This window comes from Neoarius graeffei, chromosome 8 (genome assembly GCF_027579695.1).
Source record: "Neoarius graeffei isolate fNeoGra1 chromosome 8, fNeoGra1.pri, whole genome shotgun sequence".
NCBI classification, from domain to species: domain Eukaryota; kingdom Metazoa; phylum Chordata; class Actinopteri; order Siluriformes; family Ariidae; genus Neoarius; species Neoarius graeffei.
The window spans coordinates 53,060,455-53,076,315 of NC_083576.1; the positions used below are offsets into that span (position 1 = coordinate 53,060,455).

The 15,861-nt window shown below is 41.8% G+C and overlaps 1 protein-coding gene across 2 annotated transcripts in view; it reads right to left on the reverse strand.

The window, feature by feature from the left end:
* Positions 1-15,861, reverse strand: part of mrpl11 (mitochondrial ribosomal protein L11) — a 165,053-nt gene that overhangs the window by 56,108 nt on the left and 93,084 nt on the right. For both annotated transcript variants that reach the window (XM_060926949.1, XM_060926948.1), the window contains one exon: positions 14,238-14,391. In XM_060926949.1, coding sequence (XP_060782932.1) covers positions 14,238-14,360 — 123 coding nt within the window. In that variant the 5' untranslated portion in view covers positions 14,361-14,391. The remainder of the gene's footprint in view (positions 1-14,237; positions 14,392-15,861) is intronic.

Consider the following 15,861-nt stretch of genomic DNA (forward strand, 5'->3'; position numbering starts at 1 on the left):
TACTCCGTTGTGCTGTTATTTATGTCGTTACTGTCACACAATTAAAATGTGCCGGATCAGTCGGCTGGTGGGTTTTCAAAGTAATAAATGCATATTAGGGAAATACTGTGCGCATTTCCTACATTAATAAATAAAAAGTACTTTGTGTCTGCTGCATCTTTCAGTTCTTTTAAAATATACTGAATATTTTCTTCTTTGCCGCTGCCTTTTATTCAATCAAATTTGAGGCTTTTGATTAATTCATCGCTCTGCACTGCAACTTATTCTTGTGTTTTATCTGTCATTCTATTTTAGTTTATTTTCTATCCGTTTACTCTTTTTAATTGTACTTGAATGTCTGTTTATAATGTGTTTCTTCCTCCATCCATTCACCTAAACACACTTCTTTCCCTTTCAGCGCGACCGCAATGCATGATGGGATATATTGCTTGGTTAGTGACCATCATTGTACACTACTTTTCATGATGCATTGTGGGATACTCTGAGTGCCCTATATAGGGTGTAATAATTCTCACTATACATTCGGACAACACTACAAAATGGCGAACTCACTATATAGTCCACTATACAGTGAGTAGTGAGTGATTTCAGACACAGGCTTTTTGTTTACCACGTAAAATCATGTATGCCCCATGTGTTATTTCACAGTTTTGATGTATTCAGTATTGTTCTACAATGTAGAAAATAGTCAAAATACAGAAAAAACAATGAATGAGTAGGGGTGGGGTGGCACGGTGGTGTAGTGGTTAGCGCTGTCGCCTCACAGCAAGAAGGTCCGGGTTCGAGCCCCGTGGCCGGCGAGGGCCTTTCTGTGCGGAGTTTGCATGTTCTCCCCGTGTCCGCGTGGGTTTCCTCCGGGTGCTCCGGTTTCCCCCATAGTCCAAAGACATGCAGGTTAGGTTAACTGGTGACTCTAAATTGACCGTAGGTGTGAATGCGAGTGTGAATGGTTGTCTGTGTCTATTGCCGCTTTTCCACTACAAACGCGGCTGAGTTGGGCTGAGCTGTGCCGTGCTGAGTTGGGCTGAGTCGAGCTGAGCGGGGCTGTTGGAGTTGCATTTCGACTACAACCGCGCTGAACCGTGCTGGCTGGAAGTGGGTGGACACATTGGGTGGAGTTAGCGAAAGTGGGTGGACGTTACGTGATGTCTAAGCAGCGCAAACAGTGACATCAGTGATCTTTTAAGCGGTAGTCTCACGACCCGAATAGTAAACAATAAACATGGAGGACATGGAGTCGTTAGTGTTGCTGGTCTTGGTGCTGTGGCTTGTTGTCACCGACAACGCCAACAGATACTGGCAAGAGCGTATAGATGAGGCGAGGCGCATAAGGCTTCAGAAATTCTCGTAATTCTTCTTCTTCCGGGTTTACGGTGTTTACAGATCCCAGCGTGCTCGCGGGGTGTGTGGGGGCATGTGAGGACACTCCTCCTCACCAATCAGCGCACAGGGGAGTGTCTGCTCACGCCCCTGGCCCCACTCGGCTCGGTTTGGCTCGCTTCAGCCCCACTCCAAAACCGTGTTTTAGGGGCTAAGCAGGGCTGAAGCGAGCTGAGTCGTGCTGTTTTTTGGTAGTCGAAACGCGAGCCGTGTCGGGCTGAAGTGAGCTGAAGCGAGCTGAAGTGAGCTGAAAAAGGGTAGTGGAAAAGGGCCATATGTGTCAGCCCTGTGATGACCTGGCGACTTGTCCAGGGTGTACCCCGCCTTTCGCCCGTAGTCAGCTGGGATAGGCTCCAGCTTGCCTGCAACCCTGTAGAACAGGATAAAGCGGCTAGAGATAATGAGATGAGATGAGACGAGTAGGGGTGTCCAAACTTTTGACTGGTGCTGTACATAACTATATTCATTAACTATTCATCTGGAAACATGCACATTTATTAGTTGTGTTTTTAAGGTGTAGTCTAGTTAAGTCGAAAAAAACATCCATTTTCATTACTAAACTATAGCACATATGCAATATCAGGGTTCTCCAGAAAACCTGAAGTAGTAGGCAGCTCTGGAATTTGCGGCAGCAAAGCCTAGCTAATGCTAGGGAGGTCTGGGGGCATGCCCTCCCAGAAAAATTTTAAATTTACATGCCTTCTGGTGCATTCTCAGCTAATCAATTACTCATCATTTCCCTGTAAAATACTTGCAAGCTGTGTATGAAATTTCCCTCCAGATGTGTGCGCTTGGCTTTCTCAGTTCCCCTCTGTAGTACGCTGCCTGGCTCTGTAACATAACTACATGGTGAGCTTATTTGGTGCATGTGTAAATCACATTATAACACATTTTGTGAAAACCGAGTAAAATCGTCTGCAACAACCAACTGCGTCTTTACTGTCTGCTACAGCGTGGTCACGTGGTCTGGCTCAGCCAATCAGAGTGCGAGAATCGATCAACAAATATGGCATCGCTTCCGGTCATGCTAGACCCGAGTCGAAGACAATTTTAGGGTGGAATAATTGGATTTGCAGCAAATTACGGGCAGCGGTGACAATATAAAAATCGCTTGAATATTGAAAGGCAAGGGTTTTTTTTTTCTTCTTGGAACGAGTAGCTGGCGCAGACCGTCTGTGTAAGCGGAGAAAACCGCCGGTCACCTGCGCTTGTGGACATCTCTGAATGTCAATATAACTTTGAAATACTTTAGGATACTTTTCATTTAGGCGGCACGGTGGTGTAGTGGTTAGCGCTGTCGCCTCACAGCAAGAAGGTCTGGGTTCGAGCCCCATGGCCGGCGAGGGCCTTTCTGTGTGGAGTTTGCATGTTCTCCCCGTGTCCACCTGGGTTTCCTCCGGGTGCTCCGGTTTCCCTCACAGTCCAAAGACATGCAGGTTAGGTTAACTGGTGACTCTAAATTGACCGTAGGTGTGAATGTGAGTGTGAATGGTTGTCTGTGTCTATGTGTCAGCCCTGTGATGACCTGGCGACTTGTCCAGGGTGTACCCCGCCTTTCGCCCGTAGTCAGCTGGGATAGGCTCCAGCTTGCCTGCGACCCTGTAGAAGGATAAAGCGGCTAGAGATAATGAGATGAGATAATTTTAGTAAAAAAAAAAAAAAAAAATTATATACACACACACACAATATGATTTGTACATGTGTATACAACTGAAACAGACTTTTTTGCTGAATGCCTTCTTCCATCTGACATGCCGTTGTTACTCTGCTTGGGTCAGCTGATTGTTGTGATTTGTGACATTCCAACAATGGAGTAGCAGTGTGTCCAGTGGACAAACTATACTACGACACTACTCATAACATGTTTGAAGGACCTATTTCCCATCTCTATGTTTCCTTTTTAATTGTCATTTATCACCCATTATAAATGCTGATACCAATTTATCGCCAATTAGCTTATATCAGCTGATATCGGTATGCTGATTTACTGGTTAGGCCCTAAAATGAGAGACTGTTTTTTTAATTAACAGTAGTATTGTCAGATTAACGTCAACTATAAAGTCCCCCCCACGGAGATCTTAATCAGAGACATTGCTTATCTGGACTGATTTTTTAATGGATAAAGTTATGAATTAAATTAAAGTGTGATGTAAATATACCAAATGGCTGATGAGTCAGCTTACTCTTCAAACAATGGGTATGGCTTCTTTACGGGAAAGCATATCAAATTAACAAAACCCCTGCCATTATTTTATTAAATCAACAACTCAAAATGTAATGAAGTAGCCCAAATCCTGCACACACATCATGATTTCATGGTTTAAATAAGGTGCATGAGTAACTGTCTGGGCATGATATAAAAATAAATAAATAAATAAATAAAGCAAAATAATAGGATGTGCTGGACCAAGTGCCATTTCATAAGCTGCCAAACAAAGGGGGTGGAAGCCATATTGTTAAATTAAATCAAATTTGCAGTGATTGTGATAATTACAGCTAGGATTATTTATGAAGCATTATATTGGTAACATACTCGACTCCTATTACATGCTTATTTCAGTCCTTGCCATCTTCTAACTCATCATATACAGTACTGTGCAAAAGTCTTAGGCACCCCATTTTTTTCATACAAACTTTGTTATAGATTTCCATTTTATGACTTCTACGTTATCGAGTCAGTACAAAAACATTTTAGAGTTCCAAACGTTTGTTTTCCAGCACAAAATTAAATGTTACAGAAAAAAAAATGCTTGTATCTGAGCAGCATATTACATGAGACACCACTTTTCAGATTAAAAAAAGAAAACATAATGAAGGCTACTGGGTTTTGGTGCAAAATTAAAGCGCATATTCTGGACCAATTTCAGTTTGTTTTTTTTTTATATGAAAGTATGTCCCTTTAGACACTCATCCAGAAGGGTAATTTTGCACAAGGCCATCTGTCTACAACAGGAAAAAAAAAAGCATCTGGAAAAATCCCAAGGGAGTCTGGAGCCAGATTCGTGACGTCACCTGCGGAAGCGCCAGCAGGCTGCGAGAGCTTGCACAGTTTCAGTGCACAGGCTGTGCAGACCAAGTTTAGCAGATAGCGATTTTGCATTGAAATATGGAATTGTCACCTGATCACAGTGTTACTTCACCTTTGGATGAAGAATATAATGAGATGTCAGAATTGGGGCTTCATCTGTTTGGATTTGATGATGATTCAAGTAGTGAAGACGACGGAGACAACACCGGGGATGCAAATAATACGGTCGTTTTCTCATAAACAAACCAGCGCTGACGCAGGATTCAGAAGGAGGCGTCCCGCACGCGACGTCACGAAAATCAATGTTCGCCTGGAAATCCAAATGGCAAGTTTTTTCAGAGGCGGACCAATTCGCCTCAAATGGCTTGATTTCAACTAGAGGTCTGCGCGGGACAGAATTTTCAGTCCCGCTCCCGCCTGCTCCCGCATTGTGCAGTCCCGCTCCTGCCCGCTCCCGCAAAGAATTATGATTTTCAGTCCCGCTCCCGCCCGACATATTTTGTCCCGCTCCCGCCCGCAAATCCCGCATGATGCAGACGTTCGCGTTATTTCTCACGAAAGTTCTTGTCATTGGCTTGGGGAATTAAACATGCTGAGCACTGACCGATCCTTCATTTATTGTAAGTTTATTGTTTAGACTCTGACATTCTGCTGACACATTCCAAGTTGAGCGCTGCATGCGCTCATGATTGACCGCTCTTGCTTTGATTGACAGCTCTCGCTTTGACTGACAGCTCTCGCTTTGCGCACTCCCACTTCTGAGTCTGTGGCATTATGATTCCAACCGCGATTTCATTCTCCTCTCATATGAAGTGCTGCGCAACCACAACCAGCTCCTCAGATTATACACTGTCTATTTCTAGCTTTAAATTGAACAATCTGTGCGATACAATACTTTTTAATACTTAGGACTAATACTCTTGACTTTTTAATGGTAAATGTACCTCTTTTTAAAGCAGCACTTACTTCTGAAGCACTGTGAGCTTCACTAGAGGAGCTCTGCTCTTCTGCCATGATCGGAGATCTCAAACACAGAAGAGCGGAAAGGAATCGGAAACGTACACGAGATTAGACCACATCCGCAAATTTAGGCATCTTAAAATGTTTTTATTAATGCCAAATAAAAATATCCAGGACAAATTATATACGATAGACATAAATTAATAATTTATAAATTTTATTTTAAACATGTTTTTAGTTAGCGGGACTGCAGCTTATCACCTCCCCCTCCCGCCCGCAATAAGCTTTCAAAATTTGTCCCGTGCCGCACTGCTTTACGTCGGGTCCCGCGGGACTCCCGCGGGAGTGCAGGGCTCTAATTTCAACTGAATTTTTCTGGTATTGCGCAAGGTAAAAAAATTGCACAAAATGCAAAAATGTGACAGAAGTTTAATATAAAATAGGAGAACTACATTGAGCTTGCTCCTGAATTTACCCGTGATATGCACTTTAAGATGCGAATGTGACAAGTCAAAGTGTCCAGAAGAACTGTGGCTGGTTCTGCAAGATCCAGAGAGGGTCGTCTCACACCAAACATCGACTTTGTTTCATTTATTATGGCTTACTGTTGTTTACAGTATTTTTTTCCAATATTGAAAAATTTCATTTCATTATTTTTTAAGCCATTTTTGGTCTACAGCATTTATTTATTTATTTACTATATGTGCCTAAGACTTTTGTACAGTACATCTTTTTATTCATTTTTAAAAAGTCTTGCATTTACAGTTGTGGTCAGAAGTTTATATACAGTGACATGAATGTCATCTTGGATATGAATGTCATGGCAATACTTGGGCTTTCAGTAATTTATTTGAACTGTTTGTTTTCTGTGGCGAAATGATTGTACAACATATTTCTTTAATAGAAACCCTCTCATGAATTTGGTGCAGAAGTTTTAATTTATTTTGGGTTTTCTGAAATCAATACAGGGTCAAAATTGTATATACAGGGTCAAAGATTTACATACACTCACTTAGATTATTAATTCAGAGGTGCTGAGACTTCCAAAACGTCCCTTATCTTGCCAAGGCCTCTTAATTTCCTGTTAGTGATGATTGACTACAGCTGGTAGCTTCTCTGTGCTTTCATAAAAAGGGTTTGTTTACAGCACTTATTGGATTGACCAACACACAGTAAAATGGGAAAGTCCAAGGAGCTCAGTGCAGATCTGAGAAAGAGGATCGCTGATATACAACCCCGATTCCAGAAAAGTTGGGACAAAGTACAAATTGTAAATAAAAACGGAATGCAATGATGTGGAAGTTTCAAAATTCCATATTTTATTCAGAATAGAACATAGATGACATATCAAATGTTTAAACTGAGAAAATGTATCATTTAAAGAGAAAAATTAGGTGATTTTAAATTTCATGACAACACATCTCAAAAAAGTTGGGACAAGGCCATGTTTACCACTGTGAGACATCCCCTTTTCTGTTTACAACAGTCTGTAAACGTCTGGGGACTGAGGAGACAAGTTGCTCAAGTTTAGGGATAGGAATGTTAACCCATTCTTGTCTAATGTAGGATTCTAGTTGCTCAACTGTCTTAGGTCTTTTTTGTCGTATCTTCCGTTTTATGATGTGCCAAATGTTTTCTATGGGTGAAAGATCTGGACTGCAGGCTGGCCAGTTCAGTACCCGGACCCTTCTTCTACGCAGCCATGATGCTGTAATTGATGCAGTATGTGGTTTGGCATTGTCATGTTGGAAAATGCAAGGTGTTCCCTGAAAGAGACGTCGTCTGGATGGGAGCATATGTTGCTCTAGAACCTGGATATACCTTTCAGCATTGATGGTGTCTTTCCAGATGTGTAAGCTGCCCATGCCACACGCACTAATGCAACCCCATACCATCAGAGATGCAGGCTTCTGAACTGAGTGCTGATAACAACTTGGGTCGTCCTTCTCCTCTTTAGTCCGAATGACACGGTGTCCCTGATTTCCATAAAGAACTTCAAATTTTGATTCGTCTGACCACAGAACAGTTTTCCACTTTCCCACAGTCCATTTTAAATGAGCCTTGGCCCAGAGAAGACGTCTGCGCTTCTGGATCATGTTTAGATACGGCTTCTTCTTTGAACTATAGAGTTTTAGCTGGCAATGGCGGCTGGCACAGTGAATTGTGTTCACAGATAATGTTCTCTGGAAATATTCCTGAGCCCATTTTGTGATTTCCAATACAGAAGCATGCCTGTATGTGATGCAGTGCCGTCTAAGGGCCCGAAGATCACGGGCACCCAGTATGGTTTTCTGGCCTTGACCCTTACGCACAGAGATTCTTCCAGATTCTCTGAATCTTTTGATGATATTATGCACTGTAGATGATGATATGTTCAAACTCTTTGCAATTTTACACTGTCGAACTCCTTTCTGATATTGCTCCACTATTTGTCGGCGCAGAATTAGGGGGATTGGTGATCCTCTTCCCATCTTTACTTCTGAGAGCCGCTGCCACTCCAAGATGCTCTTTTTATACCCAGTCATGTTAATGACCTATTGCCAATTGACCTAATGAGTTGCAATTTGGTCCTCCAGCTGTTCCTTTTTTGTACCTTTAACTCTTCCAGCCTCTTATTGCCCCTGTCCCAACTTTTTTGAGATGTGTTGCTGTCATGAAATTTCAAATGAGCCAATATTTGGCATGAAATTTCAAAATGTCTCACTTTCAACATTTGATATGTTGTCTATGTTCTATTGTGAATACAATATCAGTTTTTGAGATTTGTAAATTATTGCATTCCGTTTTTATTTACAATTTGTACTTTGTCCCAACTTTTTTGGAATCGGGGTTGTACACAACTCAGGAATATCTTTTAGATCCATTTCTAAACAACTGCAGATCCCAAGATCAGTTCACACAATTGTATGGAAGTTACTGGGAGGTGTAGTCACTTTGCCAAGCCACTTTGCTTCAAGAAAATCCAAACTGTCACCCTCAGCTGAAAGGAAATTGGTTCGGATGGTCAGGAACAACCCAGGAACCACCATGGCACAGCCCTGCCATGAACTGGAAGCTGATGGATCACTGTCTACAGTTCAGGGAGTTTTATATCACCATGGACTAAGAGGCTTCTATCCAAGAAATAACCCCCTGCTCCAAAATTGACACCTTCAAGCTTAACTAAAGTTTGCAACTGACTACACGGACAAAGAAAAAGTCTTCTGGAGGATAGCTGTATGGTCAGATGAGACAAAGATTGAGTTGTTTGGCCACAATGACCACCATGTACAGAGGGGCACTGTACCAGCTGCTGCTGGTGTTGGTGGTAGGATCATCATACTCTGGGGCTGTTTTGCTGCCAGTGGAACTGGTTCATTGCACAAAGTCGATGGAATAATGAAGCAGGAGGACTACCTCAGAATTCTTCAGCATGACCTCAAACCATTGGAAACTTGAATATGATTGGGAGTCACAACAGGACGATGAACCCAAACACAATAATCAATAAAGTTTTATCTAATCTAATCCAACACACATCAGAGCTGGTTGTGGAGGATAAAGCAGGCTAACATTAAGCTTAAAACAAGTCCTGACATCAACCCTATTGAAAATATATGGACCGTGCTTATAAGTAGAGTCTATGCCAAGAAAAAAAACAAAAATTTAATTGAACTCTACCAATTCTACCATGAACAGTCGTGAAATATCCAACCAGAATTCTGCCAGAAGCTTGTTCATGGTAAACAAAAAATGTTTGGTCAAGGTGAATCTTGCAAAGAGACATTTTACCCAAATATTAGGTGTGCTGTATGTACATTTTTGACTTTGTATGCATACTTTTGACCCTGTGTTTATTTCAGAAAACCCAAAGAAAATTGTGCACCAAATTCTAGGGTTTTTTTTTTCCTTAAAAAGATATATGCCGTACGATCATTCTTCCACAGAAAAAGAACAGTTCAGAGAAATGACTGAAAGCCCAAATATTACCATGACATTCATATCCAAGATGGCATTCGTCACTGTATGTAAACTTCTGACCACAACTGTATGTTGCAACACCACATTACATTTGACAAAGGGGGGGAAGGGCAACTCTGAATATAGCCCTCAGACATTTCTGAACAAACGGATATACACTTTTTCATGAACAGTTTTAAACAGATGATCACGGCATTTTTTTTCCCCAACAAAATATGTCCTGAGGTTCAAAATCCACCACATACAAGGACTGACCCCGGAGAAAAATAGGATACAGTTGAGAAATGCAGCAAATTAACCAAGTGCTTTTTTATGAGCAACAAATAAACCTGATTATTGATTATTTTCAGCATAGATTTTTTTTTACTCTACACTGTAGTGTGAATCATGGCTCAGAAGCATTAGTACTCCATTGTAATAAAATGTTGATTAGACACTAACCAATTTCCCATTAGTCTGGATAAAGACTGATGAGACAGCTCGGAGAAATCTGATCAAAACGCTGATTTCATAAGAACTCCCAAGATGGCGTCTGAGGGATTTGTATTGACACCTGGGTGTTTATTTATAAAGACGGATGTGTCACCTCTGTTTGGCCAAATCAAGTTTCACGGTTGTTAAAACACTGTCAGCGTATGCCCATCATCATCATCATTATCAATTTCAGTCAAGCTCCATCAGTCATCACTAATGCACTCTGCACTTTCCTGTCTCTCCACTATAACCCTCATTAATCTAATTAAATCAAATGGGACTTGTTTGTCATTGGGCTAAGTGCGCACATGCAACTTCATATATAAGCTCATGGGATTTATAGCTTATATTTGCAGGACAAATTCTCATCTCATTATCTCAAGCCGCTTTATCCTGTTCTACAGGGTCGCAGGCAAGCTGGAGCCTATCCCAGCTGACTACGGGCGAAAGGCGGGGTACACCCTGGACAAGTCGCCAGGTCATCACAGGGCTGACACATAGACACAGACAACCATTCACACTCACATTCACACCTACGGTCAATTTAGAGTCACCAGTTAACCTAACCTGCATGTCTTTGGACTGTGGGGGAAACCGGAGCACCCGGAGGAAACCCACGCGGACAAACTCCGCACAGAAAGGCCCTCGCCGGCCACAGGGCTTGAACCCGGACCTTCTTGCTGTGAGGCGACAGCGCTAACCACTACACCACCGTGCCGCCCGCAGGACAAATAAAAAAAAAAAAACAAGTCATCAGGAGATGACGTATCCCCCCCCCCCCCCCCCCCCCCAGCCCCCACATGAAACCCCACTCCAAATTTTCCAAAGTTGAATTGGTTGCCATGGAAATACAGGGGAGGGAAAAAAAAAACAAAAACAGAAATCCCAAAATGTCAAAAGGCACAACTCTTCTAGTCACTTAAAACTAGACAGCCTTTTGATTTCATAAAATCGGTGAAATTTGGTCCCCTCTGAAATTTGGTCATTGTGATGCATGTTTATTTCTGTAATTTCTTTAAAAAAAAAATCCCTGGCCATCTGTGACTGGGAAGTTCCTTCAAATTAAATAAATCCCGAGCAAATAATGTGCATGAAATTGCTCGCTTCATGCAGTCAAGCAGACAGAGGAAGTTCATGTGCGCATACACAGGTTTATCTTTTGGCGTCATCATCATTATCATCTTTTGGGTTTTACGGCAGCTGGCATCCACAGTGCTGCATTACTGCCATCTACAGGTTTACCTTGACCGTGCACTGACAGTTACATCATTCTGTCACTAAACGAACAGCTGATCACACCGAGGTGCTCGCTGACCACCGATATTTTAGTTTGGTCCTGCGTTTCCTTTCCTTCGCAACATAACGTCTTTTCTTCTTGCTTTCCGTGACTGTAGTCGGTCTTTCACATTTCATTCGCATCCTCCATTTTCCTCTCCGGTTTCAAATTTGTATCTCACAATGCTTTGCATGAACAAGGAAAGCCCACCACGTGATGGATGATGTAGTATTTTGAATTGGGTCATGGTGAAGCAGGGAAAAAAAAAAAAGCAGAGAATTTAGGGCCACGTGGCCCTAAATTCATTAATTGTTCTATTATTAAAAAGATTTAAAAAGCACCTTATAAAATTGGAAGTCTTTGATTCGAATTCAGGAGCTTTCAGTCCACTAAACAAAAATATTTGGGTGTCAGGGAAAATTCTTTTTATGACCTACTGTATACTGGAAAAACCTGAAAGGCAGTCTACCTTGAACATAACTGTCAGGTTTTGTGAAAAAAGTCCAAATAGTTTTCAAGTTATGCTATGGAAACTAAAACATTTACAGACAGAGCAATAGCTACAGTGGTGCTTGAAAGTTTGTGAACCCTTTAGAATTTTCTATATTTCTACATAAATATGACCTAAAACATCATCAGATTTTCACACAAGTCCTAAAAGTAGATAAAGAGAACCCAGTTAAACAAATGAGACAAAAATATTATACTCGGTCATTTATTTATTGAGGAAAATGATCCAATATTACGTATCTGCGAGTGGCAAAAGTATATGAATCTCTAGGATTAGCAGTTCATTTGAAGGTGAAATTAGAGTCAGGTGTTTTCAATCAATGGGATGACAATCAGGTGTGAGTGGGCACCCTGTTTTATTTAAAGAACAGGGATCTATCAAAGTCTGATCTTCACAACACGTTTGTGGAAGTGTATCATGGCACGAACAAAGGAGATTTCTGAGGAGCTCAGAAAAAGCGTTGTTGATGCTCATCAGGCTGGAAAAGGTTACAAAACCATCTCTAAAGAGTTTGGACTCCACCAATCCACAGTCAGACAGATTGTGTACAAATGGAGGAAATTCAAGACCATTGTTACCCTCCCCAGGAGTGGTCGACCAACAAAGATCACTCCAAGAGCAAGGCGTGTAATAGTCGGCGAGGTCACAAAGGACCCCAGGGTAACTTCTAAGCAACTGAAGGCCTCTCTCACATTGGCTAATGTTCATGAGTCCACCATCAGGAGAACACTGAACAACAACGGTGTGCATGGCAGGGTTGCAAGGAAAAAGCCACTGCTCTCCAAAAAGAACATTGCCGCTCGTCTGCAGTTTGCTAAAGATCACGTGGACAAGCCAGAAGGCTATTGTAAAATGTTTTGTGGATGGATGAGACCAAAATAGAACTTTTTGGTTTCAATGAGAAGCATTATGTTTGGAGAAAGGAAAACACTGCATTCTGGCATAAGAATCTTATCCCATCTGTGAAACATGGTGGTGGTAGTATCATGGCTCGGACCTGTTTTGCTGCATCTGGGCCAGGACAGTTGCCATCATTGATGGAACAATGAATTCTGAATTATACCAGCGAATTCTAAAGGAAAATGTCAGGACATCTGTCCATGAACTGAATCTCAAGAGAAGGTGGGTCATGCACCAAGACAACGACCCTAAGCACACAAGTCGTTCTACCAAAGAATGGCTAAAGAAGAATAAAGTTAATGTTTTGGAATGGCCAAGTCAAAGTCCTGACCTTAATCCAATCGAAATGTTGTGGAAGGACCTGAAGCGAGCAGTTCATGTGAGGAAACCCACCAACATCCCAGAGTTGAAGCTGTTCTGTACGGAGGAATGGGCTAAAATTCCTCCAAGCCGGTGTGCAGGACTGATCAACAGTTACCGGAAACGTTTAGTTGCAGTTATTGCTGCACAAGGGGGTCACACCAGATACTGAAAGCAAAAGTTCACATACTTTTGCCACTCACAGATATGTCATCTTGGATCATTTTCCTCAATAAATAAATGACCAAATATAATATTTTTGTCTCATTTGTTTAACTGGGTTCTCTTTATCTACTTTTAGGACTTGTGTGAAAATCTGATCATGTTTTAGGTCATTTATGCAGAAATGTAGAAAATTCTAAAGGGTTCACAAACTTTCCAGGACCGCTGTATATCCCCCTGCATTATATGCCGGGGGGATAAAAAGGCGGACAAAATTGAGGGAGTGGGGTTATTCAGAGCACGCCTCTTCACTGGAGATAGATTTCAGATCGATGAACAGAGAGGGATTAACAGAACCTGGAGTCCATCACTCTTTGCTCATCTTTGCCTTATTCTCCATGGCAAATATTTTCGTTGTGCAGCATTACAGCAGATTAATACAAAAAAAACCCCTGTTTTTTTGTAGGTCACAGTTTGTGATGCACCAGTCGTGGTTATTTACCCCTATTTTTCTTCTGCCTTTTGTTTCCAGCCTCCATCCTGTTGTAGCAATTTCACTCTGAATCATAATTTATTCACTTCGGCTGAATCTGTCACTTCCTTCTCCTTTGCTTGTTCTCCTTCTTTTATTTCTCTCATTTGTTTAAGTTTGCTCCCCAGCTAACATGTAGCCAACCTCGATATGTTTACTCTGTCAGGGTTGGTTAAACAGAAAAGAGGAAAACCGAAAAAACGAGAGGGGGAGATTAAAGGGCCAGTGCCTCGAGCTGAAAGGATGCTGTCCACAATTTATTTACAGTTTACAACAAACACCCACCACCACCACACACACACAGCATCAAAGACTGGGCTCGAGCAAACCTGATGACCGTGGTTTGACACGCACAGTTTAAACACATGGCACTGCCTCGCTTGACTGCTACTCGTTTCATCTCATTTCCAAGGCTGAACAGATTCCCATATGTTGGAAAGCACACTCTGGAGGCCAGGCAAAAGTGCCTTTATGGAGATGAATGCAGGCCCTAGTTACTGTCATTAAGACAGACGGAAGCTTAATGGTATCATCAGAGTTTCAATTACACTCTTCCTTAACTAGGTGTTTTATGTGTAAACAGCTATATGGCCGTGTCAGGATACTGCTGATATGATGCATCAGTTGGTCTCCTAGACAGCAGAAGAAATACCAAAAAGAAATGGACCAAAAGGAAAAAAAAAAATCTATTTACCTGTCCCAGGATGGGGCCCAGTGGAGGCCCTGGAGCTGCCTGTCCTGATCGAACAATAGCTCTGATCACACCACCCACTTCCACCTTCTTCGCTGCTTTTGCTGCCTTGGATATTTTGGACATCTTCTGTGTGTTTGCCTGGACCGTGGCCTTCCTGTTCACAAAAGGCAATTGCTGAGTTCTAATTTAAGGCATTAAATATTCAGTGCTCCACAATCGATACATGACTAGAGGCAAAACAATGCTTTGCACACCATCGCTCAGGCGTGCTTGCTTTGGAGTCTAAGCCTACATTCACGCAGCAGGAAAAATGGCCTAGATCGGATCTTTATCTTCAAACGTGACAGATTTGTTACTTGTATAGCTGTGAGAACAGCAAAAACACCCACACTGAATCATTTACATCACTGAGATGGTTTCAATTCTGATTTGGGCCACCTTCATACAATGACTTAAAAAAACAAAAAACAAAAACAAAAACATGGCTGCCATGGTTCCATTGCCTTCCGTTCGATAAGAACGAAGCCAAAATTCCTCCGCCATGTTGTCAGATTTGGATCTGCGCAGTAGAGACATGAGTCCAAGTCAGGTACACCCACTCAATTGGTTGCTTGCTGACTGGGCCCGCCACTTCTCCCCATACCAAGGTACACCACGTCGTAGAATGTCTTCATTGTGGCAATCAATCTATCTATCTTGCATCTATTCAGAGAGCTTAAATAGTTTCAGCTGGAGATATTTCATGAATACGGATGAATCTAGGAAAGACATTTATCACGAATAAACACAAAGTGGAAATTTGCTGACACTGATGTGACTAATGTTAGCCCCATTCATCATACTGGTGCGGAATGCTCTGGCAGTGCAGGGTGAGTTAATAACTCATTATCTGGGACACATGGGGACACGTTCCGTATGCACTGTAAACCAACTTGCCTACTTATAAAATCCATCCTAATGTTATTGGTAGTGTATGTGTTCACTGATGAACAAAGGGCTTTTGTGCAAATTTTGATAGCTGACTGGCTGGACATCATTAATATTGAAATAATATAGCTATCAAGATGGGTAGCTAGCAAAATTAAACTAGTTTTTTCCTATTAAACCTCTCAATGTTTCAGATGTATTAAAGCTAGACGGCCTTTCGATTTCAGAAAATCGGTAAAATTTGGTCATTGTGACGTATGTTTATTTCTGTAACATCTCAAAAAAAACCAGGCCATTCTGTGGCTGGGAAGTTATTTAATTTGAAGGGATTCCCTGACAAATAACGTGCATGAAATCGCTTGTTTCGCGCAGTCAAGCAGACAGAGGAAGTCCGTGTGCGCAAACACAGGTTTTTCTTCTTCTTTTGGGTTTTACGGCAGCTGGCATCCAGTGCTGCATTACTGCCATCTACAGGTTTATCTTGACCGTGCACTGACTGTTACATCATTCTGTCGTTAAACGAACAGCTGATCACACCGAGGTGCTCGCTGACCGCCGATAATTATTAGTTTGGTCCTGCGTTTCCTTTCCTTCGCAACATAATGTCTTTTCTTCTTGCTTTCTGTTACTGTAGTCGGTCTTTCACATTTCATTCACGTCCTCCATTTTTCTCTCCTGTTTCAAATTTGTATCTCAC